At 39.9% G+C, this 12,105-nt stretch overlaps 1 protein-coding gene across 1 annotated transcript in view; it reads right to left on the bottom strand.

Annotated features, from left to right (window-relative positions):
* BEND2 (BEN domain containing 2) overlaps positions 1-12,105 on the bottom strand; it is a 77,894-nt gene that overhangs the window by 23,949 nt on the left and 41,840 nt on the right. Inside the window, exons 9-10 of the mRNA XM_064278048.1 lie at positions 6,136-6,273; positions 2,983-3,183 (exon numbers count right to left, since the gene is read on the bottom strand). Coding sequence (XP_064134118.1) covers positions 2,983-3,183; positions 6,136-6,273 — 339 coding nt within the window. The remainder of the gene's footprint in view (positions 1-2,982; positions 3,184-6,135; positions 6,274-12,105) is intronic.

The following is a 12,105-nucleotide window of genomic DNA, read 5'->3' on the forward strand; positions in this document are numbered from 1 at the left end:
ACAGGAACCATTCCCGAAGACAACTCATCAGACATGGAAGGGACTGGACAGTGGGTAGGAGAGAGATGCTGATGAAGAGTGAGCTATTTGTATCAGGTGGACACTTGAGACTGTGTTGGCATTTCCTGTCTGGAGGGGGGATGGGAGGATAGAGAGGGTTGGAAGCTGGCAAAATTGTCACGAAAGGAGAGACTGGAACGGCTGACTCATTAGGGGGAGAGCAAGGGGGAGTACGGACTAAGGTGTATATAAACTTGTATGTGACAGTCTGACTTGATTTGTAAACGTTCACTTGAAGTTCAATAAAAGTTAAAATAAATAAATTATAGTATGTAAAAAAAAAGTGTGTGTAACATTACTATTCTGCTTGGAAGAGTACAGGATCAGTGGAAGAGAGGAGACCCTCAACAATGTAGATTGACACAATGGTTGGGACAATGAGCTCAAGCATAACAACGATTGTAAGGATGGCGCAGGACCAGGCAGTGTTTCGTTCTGTTGTGCATAGGGTCACTATGAGTCAGAACCGACTCGACGGCACCTAACAACATTACTATTCAAACAATTTCAGAGCACAGAAAAGGAAAGAATACTCCCGAGTTCATTCTATGATGCCAGCATAACCCTGATACTAAAGTCAGGCAAAGACATCACAAAAAAAAGAAAGCTAAAGACCAGTATCTCTCATGAATATAGATGCAAAAATTCTCAACAAAATTCTAGCTAAAAGAATTCAGCATTATATAAAAAAATAATACACTAATGACCAAGTGGGATTCGTAACTGGTATGCAAGGATGGTTCAACATTAGAAAATCAATCAACATAATCTACCCCATAAATAAAAGAATCACATGATCATCTCAATCTACACAGAAAAGGCATTTGATAAAGTCCAATATCCATTCCTGATAAAAACTCTCAATAAAATAGGTATAGAAGGGAAACTCCTCAAAATAATAAAGGTATCTATACAAAACCAACAGCCAACATCATTCTCAATGGAGAGAGGCTGAGAGCATTCCCCCTGAAAATGGGAACGAGACAAGGATGCCCTTTATTACCACTCCTAATTAACATTGTGCTGGAAGTCCCAGCTAGATAATTAAGGCAAGAATAAGAAATAAACGGCATCTAAATTGTTAAGGAAGAAGTAAAACTATCCCTACTCGCAGATGATATGATCCTACACATAGAGAACACCAAAGATTCCACAAGAAAACTACTGGAACTAACAGAAAGATTCAGCAAAGGAGCACGATACAAAATCAACATACAAAACTCAGTTGGACTCCTACACACCAATAATGTGAATTACAAAAAGGAAATCACTAAAACAAAGCATTTATAATAGCCCCTAAAAAGAGAAAATATTTAGGAATAAATCTAACCGGGGATGTAAAAGACCTATACAAAGAAAACTATGCAACACTAGAAGAAACCAAAAGAGACCTACAAAAACAAAAAAACATACCATGCTCATGGATGGGAAGAGTCAATAATTGTGAAAATGTCAATTCTATCCAAAGCAATCTACAAATACAATGTAAACCCAATCCAAATACCAACAACATTCTTTAATGAGATGGTAAAGCTAATCACCAAATTTACGTGGAAAGGAAAGAGGCCCCAGATAAGCAAAGCATTATTGAAGAGAAAGAATAAAGTAGGAGGCCTCGTACTACCTGATCTAAGAACCGCGACAATAGTCAAAAGGGCCTAGCACTGGTACAACAACAGACACATAGACCAATGGAACAGAATTGAGAATCCAGACATAAATCCATCCACGTATGAGTTTTTTTTTTTTTTTTTATGAGTAGTTGATAGTTGACAAAGGCCCCAAAACAGTTAAATGGGGAAAAGACAGTCTTTTTAACAAATGGTGCTGGCATAACTGGATATCCTTCTGCAAAAAAATGAAACCAGACCCACACCTCACTCCATGCACAAAAACGAACTCAGAATGGATCAAAGACCTAAATATAAAAGTGAAGACAATAAAGATCATGGAAGAAAAAATAAGGACAAAGCTAGGGGCCCTAATACATGGCATAAATAGAATATAGACCATAACTAACAATGCGCAAACACCAGAAGATAAACTAGAAAACTGGGATCTTCTAAAAATTGAACACTTAGGCTCATCAAAACAGTAAAAAGAGGGTTTCCTAGGCTGTAATCTCTACGGGAGCTGATCACCAGGTCTTTGTCCCATGGAGCCACTGGATGGGTTCAAACCGCCAGTCTTTTGGTTAGCTGCCGAGTGGGCCACCAGGGCTCCTTACATTACATACCTATCTTCCCCATAAAGCTATTTCTTCTGCCTTGAATGCTCCCCCCCCCGCCCCCGCTCTAGCTGGCTGGAGAATCCTTCCAAATCTAGCTTCGATGTCTCGTCCTTGGCAAAGCCTTCCCCAACTTCCTCAAAGCAGCTGCTCTGCTCTCTGACATTCAACAGGACCACACTGAATTTGAATGTATCTGTTTCCATAAACATGGCCCCTTCTCCTTGCAGGCAGAAATTACTTATTCGTTGCTGTATCCTCAGTGCCTATGAGGGATAGGATCTCAACACACATTTCCAGAAGGCAGGAGGTTAAAGTGGATTATTCATGAGATTCTATTTTCTGTGTTGCCAGTCACTAGCACAGAGATGTCTGTTTTATCCCCCACCCCCCATTTTTTGCCTGTTTTCTAAGGACCAAGTTTTAGCACCAAAGAACTGATTTATGTCTAACTACAGTAATACAAATAATAACACTTGTCTTATTCCACTAGTCTATGGAAGATGCTACAATCTTTAGAAGTTGTTACCTACTGTATATCATTAAATTGTAAAATCAGGGTCAGTCAGATGAAAAAAATGAACACTTCTAAGATTTACGCAGAATTCATCATTATTTCTTCAACTACCAACATTATAACCTTCATCATATGACCAAGTGATGATGAAACAGGACTCCACGCTGCCTTTACATACCTCGCATAGCAGCCAGTTTGTTTGGGTCTAGAGGCTGGAGGCCTTGGAAACCGGCACCCACCGAGCTGCAAATTAGGACCTCCTTGGAAAACAAATGACGAACCAAGTAACGGGCTGCATGCTTAGGTGTGCGCTTCTTTTGTGCTTCCACCAAATGTGTATCAAGCAGCTTGATGTTTCTTTTAGGATCACCAAGATATCCTTTGAAAAAGATAGAGAAAAGGTAAAACCTTTGCTTTTTGGCATACAATGCTGTCATGAAAGTCCCCAGGAGAATTCAACTGACTTCTAATTCACAAGTTACTAGACACTTGGATGAATTCATTGAAGTTCTTTTCATTTTCCTTAAATGGGACTCTTTGAAGCCACCTGCCCAACTGTCAAAATTCTTCACCTTTGCTAGTCTTGAACTTGCTATACTTGAACTAATCTCTTCACTGTCTTGGATAAATTTTAATTCTTAGGCTACACGTTGCTATGAGATCCCATTGCTATGTTACCAAATGAGTATATGTTCCCTGGAAATAACTGGGAAAGTATGAATGGGTATACCTGCGAATTTTTTTAAATACTTAGCATTAACTATCTATTATGTATCAGGCACTGTACTAAACATTTTACATCTGCAAGCTTGGTTTCATCATCCTAACAACCCTATCATTATTTTCACTTTGCAGATGAGGAAAATGAGTCCCAGAGAAGGTTTTTATTTGAACAGTCACACTGCTAGTTATAGAGCCAGTTTGAAAATCTACATCTCTCTGTTTATAAACCAAATGCTCTGAACCATTAACCTTCTGTTAATGCCTTCCATTCTTTTTGTTCGATTTCTATCTTTTTTTAAGCACAAAATGAAAATCTTACTGTATATATAATCTGAATCCTGGTTTTTCACTTAACATTATGTTTTGTGCATTTCTCCATTTTCTGTTTCTTCAGTCTGAATTACTCATCGTATTTTTCCTGACAGGAGACATTTATGGTACACTTACTATGTTCCAGACATGGTGTTAAAAGCTTTAAATGCATCATCCCATTTGATACAACAAATTGACGAAGTTCTATTATCTCTGTCACTTCCCAGAATAAGAAAATATTATTTAGGTTAAAGAAGTGGCTGAAGACACAGAGCTGGGAGTTGAACCCAAGCAGTCTGACTCAAGAGCCCATGCTCTTAACCATTATGTTTTGCTGCTTTAACATGCTATGGATATACCAGAAGTCACTTTGCTAATTCCCTATTATTGCTTATTTGGTTGTTTTCAAATTTTTACAACTCTGTAAAGGACATTCTTGTACCAAATTTTAATGAAAATGTTTCTTTAATATGCTTTTGGATCAATTCCTAGAAGTCAGATTACTGAGTCAAATGGCATAAATATTTTTATGGTTTTGATAGATACTCCCTTCAGAAAGAGTGCATCAATTTATACAAAGAGTACAATTATTGAAGTTTCCTGTAGTTTGGGTAACAAAATAATTTAAAGGAAAGGCTCTCCTCTAGGGCAGAAGTCAGGAATCTATGCTCCACAGGCCAATCCTCCTGCCTGTTTTTGTAAATAAATTTTATTGGAACACAGTCACGTCCATGTTTTCCATATTGTCTGTGGTTGCTTTCATATGACAACAGCAGAGTTTAGTTTAGTCAGAGACCGTATAGCCCACAAAGCCTAAAATAATTACTGTCTACCCCTTTACAGAAAAAGTTTTCTGACCCTTGTCCTAGGGCATTAGTCAAAACAGAGGTCAGCTGCCAAACCTCATCTACCAAGACCAGAAGAACTAGATGGTGCCCAGCTACCACTACCAACAGTTCTAATCAGGGCCACAATAGATAGACCCTGACAGAATGGGAGAAAATGTGGAACCCAAATCAGAAAAAAACCAAACCCAGTGGCGTGGAGTTGATTCCAACTCATGACGATCCTTCAGGACAGAGAAGAACTGCCCTATAGGGTTTCCAAGGAGTGCCTGCTGGATTTGAACTGCTGACCTTTTGGTTAGCAGCCGTAGCTCTTAACCACTACACCACCAGGGTTTCCAAAGAACCTCAAATTCCTTAAAAAAAAAAAAAAAGGCAAAAAAACCGAGACCCCAGACTGGTTAAGACTGGAGGACTCCCTGAGATACGCTTCAAACCTTGAACCGAAGCTAACCCCTGAGGTCGCCTTATAGCTAAATAACAAATTGGCTGAAAAAAGTATCACCCGTAAGTACTGTGCTCCTTTAAAAAAAATTTGAGAACAAACAATTACTTTAAACGAATTACTTTAAAACAAAGATGACAATGTAAGGGGGCAGGGAAACTAGATTAATGGAAACGGAACAATCAGAACAAAAATACTGAGCATGGTCATGCCTTGTGAGGGATGTAACCAATGTCGCCGAGCAACTTGTATAGAAATTACTGAATGGGAACCTAAACTGCTGTGTAAACCTTCACTGAAAACACCATAAAATATTATTTTAAAAAGAGAGAGAGAGATGGGCTGCTAGAAGCAGAGACACAAACCAAACCAAACCAAACCAAACCCAGTGCCGTCGAGTCGATTCCGACTCATAGTGACCCTATAGGACAGAGTAGAACTGCCCCATAGAGTTTCCAAGGAGCGCATGGCGGATTCCAACTGCCGATCCTTTGGTTAGCAGCCATAGCACTTAACCACTACGCCACCAGGGTTTCCAGAGACGCAAAGGAACTATAAATATTAGAAAGGCTTGCCCTTAGAAGCCTGTGGAAGCTGAGGTCTCCTCATCTTTGCCACTGTGGCTTGGCAGGCAATACAACAGGCTGTTCATAAACAGTAACGATGAAGTCAAAGAGCACTGGGTTAGACTTCTGGGGCTGCCACTCACCAGCTTTGTGACTTTGGGCAGAATATTGAGCTCAAACTCTCTTAAGTTTCAGTCCCATTATCTATGGATGGGGATAATATAAGTACCAATATCATAGGATCATTATAAGCACTAGTGGGGAAGAGGCATATCAGGTGATTCATACAGTGCCTTGCACATGACAAGCACTCAATAAATGTTAGTCATTTGTATTAATATTCCCTAAAACCAGCTCACAAAATAGGAAACAAAAAGCTCCCCCTAGCTTCAACATAGTTTAAACAGTGCTACACGTACTATATATCATTTCAAACTCACCAAATTTGGGAGAGGGGCAGGCCGCTGATGAGGAAGCTTGGCCACTGTCATTTTCCAATAAAACTGGGTTATTCATCACTTCCGAGCCATCTTCCTTGTTGGTTTCTGCTTCTACCAACATCTCTACAGGCAAAAGTGCTGAAAGAAAAGAACTCTCAACTGTGAATTCTATATCCAGCAACACATGCTCAACCAAGCAAAATGAAGTGTTTGTAGCTAGCAGGTCTTCTCTTAAAGAGCAGGTAAAAGAAGAGATAAAACAGAAGGCTATGATGACAAAAGAAATCTTGAAGCACCAGGAAGGAAGAAGGAATAATAGAGAGAGCAGAAATATGGATGTCGAGAAGCTGGATGGTTCACACATTGTGGGGGGAGATGTACAATGTTACACACACATAGAGGGAAACCGTTTGGCAGGTTCTAATAAAACTAAACATGCAATTCCTGTAACATGGCTCAGCAATTGCACTCTTGGGCATTAATCCCAGAGAAATGAAAACTTGTGTTCCCATAAAAACAAGCACGCGAGTGTTCACGGCAGCTTTACTCCTAATACCCAAAAGCTGGAACAACTCAGATGTCCTTCAACAGGTGAACAGACAAACAAACTATGATACATCCATACCAGAGAATGCCATCAGCAATAAAAAGAATGAGCAGATATATGGGTAAACACAGCACTGTCATACGTTTTCTAAATCACATGTGATGACTGAAACAAAAACCAGAACACCATGTAACACCTAAGACAATGATATTTCAAAGCAGGGCGGGTAAAGGGACATAATTGAAAGTAAGGTTTCGACACTTCACTCTAAGTGGCAAAACGCTGACACCAGCAGACTGGCCGAAGTCACACATATATAGTAATACCCAGAGCAACCACTAGGAAAACCATACAAAGCAAAATACTTAAAAACAATGTCAACAATCAAGACCGAATACTAAAAAATGTTTGAGTAACCAGACAAAGGCAAGAAACGAGAAACAGGAAACAAACTGAAAGCAACTAATAAAATGGCAAGCTGCGGACAGGAAGAAATTATTTGCAAACCACACATCAAAAAAAACACTAGTATATACAATATCCAAGTAACTCTCAAACTTCAGAAGTAAAAAGGAAAAAAAAAATTGGTCTGAGACCAGAGCAGGTATTTCATAGGAAACGTTTATAGACGGCAAATAAGCACATGAAAGACGTTTACATTATTATCCATTGTTGTTAGGTGCTGTCGAGTCGGTTCCGACTCACAGCGACCCCATGCACAACAGAAAGAAACACTGCCCAGTCCTGAGCCATCCTCACAATCGTTGCTACCCTTAAGCTCATTGTTGCACTCACTGTGTCAATCCACCTCGTTGAGGGTTTTCCTCTTTTCCGCCAACCCTGTGCTCTGCCAAGCATGATGTCCTTCTCCAGGGACTGATCCCTCCTGACAACATGTCCAAAGTATGGAAGACACAGTCTCACCATCCCTGCTTCTAAGGAGCATTCTGGTTGTACTTCTTCTAAGACAGATTTGGTCATTCTTTTGGCACTCCACGGTATATTCAATATTCTTCGCCAACACCGTAATTCAAAGGTGTCAATTCTCCTTCGGTCTTCCTTATTCATTGTCCAGTTTTCACATGCATATGATGCAACTGAAAATACCATGGCTTGGGTCAGGCACCTTAGTCTTCAAGGTGACATCTTTGCGTCTTTTGATTTCTTGACTGCTGCTTCCATGGCTGTTGATTGTGGATCCAAGTAAAATGAAATCCTTGACAACTTCAACCTTTTCTCCATTTATCATGATGTTGCTCACTGGTCCAGCTGTAAGGATTATGGTTTTATGTTGAGGTGTAATCCATACTGAAGGCTGTGGTCTTTGATTTCCTTAGTAATTGCTTCAAGTCCTCTTTACTTTCAGCAAGCAAGGTTGTGTCATCTGCATAACGCAGGTTGTTAATGAGTCTTCCTCCAATCTTGATGCCCCGATCTTCTTCTTATAGTCCAGCTTCTAGGATTATTTGCTCAGCATACAGATTGAATAGGTATGGTGAAAAGACACAACCCTGAAGCACACTTTTCCTGATTTTAAAACATGCAGTAACCCCTTGTTGTTTGAATGACTGCCTCTTGATCTATGTAAAGGTTCCTCATGAGCACAATCAAGTGTTCTGGAATTCCCATTCTTCACAATATTATCCATAATTTGTTATGATCCACACAGTCGAATGCTTTTGCATAGTCAATAAAACACAGGTAAACATCCTTCTGGTATTCTCTGCTTTCAGCCAGGATCCATCTGACATCAGCAATGATAGCCCTGGTTCCAAGTCCTCTTCTGAATCCAGCCTGAATTTCTGGCAGTTCCCTGTCGATACATTGCTGCAGCCACTTTTGAATGATCTTCAGCAAAATTTTGCTTGCATGTGATATTAATGATATTGCCCTATAATTTCCACATTCAGTTGGATCACCTTTCCCAGGAATAGGCACAAATATGGATCTCTCCCAGTCAGTTGGCCAGGAAGCTGTCTTCCATATTTCTTGGCATAGACGAGTGAGCACCTCCAGCGCTGCATCTGTTTGTTGAAACATCTGCATTGATAGTCCATCAATTGCTGGAGCCTTGTTTTTTGCCAATGCCTTCAGAGCAACTTGGACTTCTTCCTTCAGTACCATCGGTTCCAGATCATATGCCACCTCTTGAAATGGCTGAACATCGACTAATTCTTTTTGGTATAATGACTCTGTGCATTCCTTCTATCTTCCGATGCCTCCTGCTTCGTTTAATATTTTCCCCGTAGAATCCTTCACTATTATAACTTGAGGCTTGAATTTTTTCTTCAGTTCTTTCAGCTTGAGAAAAGTTGACCGTGTTCTTCCCTTTTGGTTTTCCATCTCCAGCTCTTTGCACATGTCATTATAATACTTCAGCCTTCTAGAGCTGCCCTTTGAAATCTTCTGTTCCGTTCTTTTACCTCATTGTTTCTTCCTGTTGCTTTAGCTGCTCAACATTCAAGAGCAAGTTTTTAGAGTCTCCTCTGACATCCATCTTGGTCTTTTCTTTCTTTCCTATCTTTTCAATGACGTCTTGCTTTCTTCATGGATGATGTCCTTGATGTCATTCCACAACTCGTCTGCTCTTTGGCCATTAGTGTTCAATGCATCAAATGTATTCTTCAGATGGTCTTTAAATTCAGGTGGGATATATTTAAGGTTGTATTTTGGCTCTCATGGACTCGCTGCTTTTCTTCAGTTTCAGCTTGAACTTGCATATAAGCAATTGATGGTCTGTTCCACAGTCAGCCCCTGGCCTTGTTCAGACTGATGATACTGAGCTTTTCCATCGTCTCTTTCCACAGATGTAGTTGATTTGATTCCAGTGCGTTCCATCTGGCGAGGTCCATGTGGGTGGTAGCCATTTATGTTGGTGAAAAAAGGTATTTGCAATGAAGAAGTAGATGGTCTTGCAAAATTCTACCATGGGATCTCCAGCATCGTTTCTATCGCCAAGGTCATATTTTCCAACTACCGATCCTTCTTCGTTTCCAACTTTCGCATTCCAATCACCAGTAATTATCAATGCATCCTGATTGCATGGCCAATCAATTTCAGACTGCAGAAGCTGGTAAAAATCTTCAGTTTCTTCATCTTTGGCCCTAGTGGTTGGTGTGTAAATTTGAATAACAGTCGTATTAACTGGGCTTCCTTGTAGGACTATGGATATTATCCTATCACTGACAGCCTTGTACTTCAGGATAGATCTTGAAATGTTCTTTTTGACGATGAATGCAACACCATCCCTCTTTGAGTTGTCATTGCCTGAATAGTAGACTATAGGAATGCCCTATTCAAAATGGCCAATGCCAGTCCATTTCAGCTCACTAATGCCTAGGATATCGATGTTTATGCATTCCATTTCATTTTTGACAATTTCCAGTTTTCCTAGATTCATACTTCATACATTCCAGGTTCTGATTATTAATGGATGTTTGCAGCTGTTTCTTCACATTTTGAGTCATGCCACATCAGCAAATGAAGGTCCTGAAAGCTTTACTCCATCCACATCATTAAGGTCGACTCTACTTTGAGGAGGCAGCTCTTCCCCAGTCATCTTTTGAGTGCTTTCCAACCTGGGGGGCTCATCTTCCAGCACTATATCAGACAATGTTCCGCTGCTATTCATAAGGTTTTCACTGGCTAATGCTTTTCAGAAGTAAACTGCCGGGTCCTTCTTCCTAGCCTGTCTTAGTCTGGAAGCTCAGCTGAAACCTGTCCTCCACGGGTGACCCTGCTGGTATCTGAATACCGGTGGCATAGCTTCCAGCATCACAGCAACATGCAAGCCCCCACAGTACGACAAACTGACAGACTCATCATTATCCATTAGGTAAATGCATATTAAAACCACAATGAAACATCACTACACGCTATCAGAATGGTTAAAATAAAAACCAGTGACAACACCAAATGCTGGTGAGGATGCAGAGAAACTGAATCACTCGTACCTTGCTGGGAGAAATATAAAATAGTGCAGCTACTCTGGAAATAGTTTGCTAGTTTCTTAAAAACTAAAAATGCAATTTATCACAGCACCTAGTAATTGCACTCTTGGGCATTTGTAATAGAGAAATGAAAACTTATGTTCACACAAAAATCTGTACACGAGCACTTCTATCAGCTTTACTTGTAATGGCCAAAACTAGAAACAACCCAGACGTCTTTCAACAAGTGAATGAATCAGCAACCATGGTACATCCATACCATGAAATACTAGCAAAATTAAACAACTCCACTGTCGTCGAGTCTCTTTGGACTCCTAGCGACCTCATAAGTTTCCAAGGCTGTAAATCTTTACGGAAACAGGCTGCCACATCTTTCTCCCGTGCAGCGGCTGATGGGTTCGAACTGCCCACCTTTCGGTTAGCAGTGGAATGTTAATACTAGTCAGCAATACAAACAGAGGATGAATCTCCATAGAATTATGCTGGGTGTAAAAAGGCAATCCCAAAAGATTACATGCTATGTAAGACCATTTATATAACATTCTTAAAATGACAGGATTATAAAGAGGGAGAACACATTAGTACTTGGAGGGGTTAGGGCAGGTGATGGGGAGGTGACAGGAAGGAGGCAGGTGTGGTTATAAACAGACATGAGGGATCATGGAAAGAATGAAACAGTTCTGTACCATGACTGTGGTGGAGAACACCCAAACATACACATGACAGAAAACTGCAGAGAACTAAACACATACATGCACGCTCACAAATAAATAGAACCATATGTGAGGACATCTGAATAAATCTATGGGTTTTATCAGTGTCAATGTTCCATTTGTATTATTTTACTATGTTTTTGCAAAATATAACCATTAGAAGAAATTGGGTAAAGGGTACACAGGATCTCTATTATTTCTCATGCCTGCAGGTGATTCCAAAATCATCTCGAAATGAAAAGTTTAATTTAAAAACTACAAATAGCTTGCGTTAAGAGCATTGTTGAATCTAGATTAGTGATACATGTCGTATGCATTATTTCAAACTCACCAAAAGTGGGAATGAGGAGGAGAGATGTTGAAGCAGTTTCTTGGCCACTGGCATTTTCCAATAAATTTGCACCCTTCATTAACTCAGGATTCAATTCCAGGCTGATTTCTGCTTTGAACAACATTTTGATCAGTAAAACATTTTCAAATGCTGGAAAGCAAGAAATCTCAACCATGATTTCTATCTCATGGATGACAATTCAGGGATGAAGGAGAGATAATGACATTTGCAGACCAAGGAAAACTAAAAATAATTGTAATTAATTAGGTGACTTACCCTTAGCAAACAGCTAACAGAAGATCTTCAAACAAAACGAAAAGGATGACAGAAGGAAATCTTGGAGCATGAGGAAGGAATAAGGAACAATGGAAAGAGCAGAAATAAGGACGCAGAGAAACTGGAGCACTCATACATTTCTGGGGGAGATGT

Source organism: Loxodonta africana, chromosome X (genome assembly GCF_030014295.1).
Source record: "Loxodonta africana isolate mLoxAfr1 chromosome X, mLoxAfr1.hap2, whole genome shotgun sequence".
Lineage (NCBI taxonomy): Eukaryota > Metazoa > Chordata > Mammalia > Proboscidea > Elephantidae > Loxodonta > Loxodonta africana.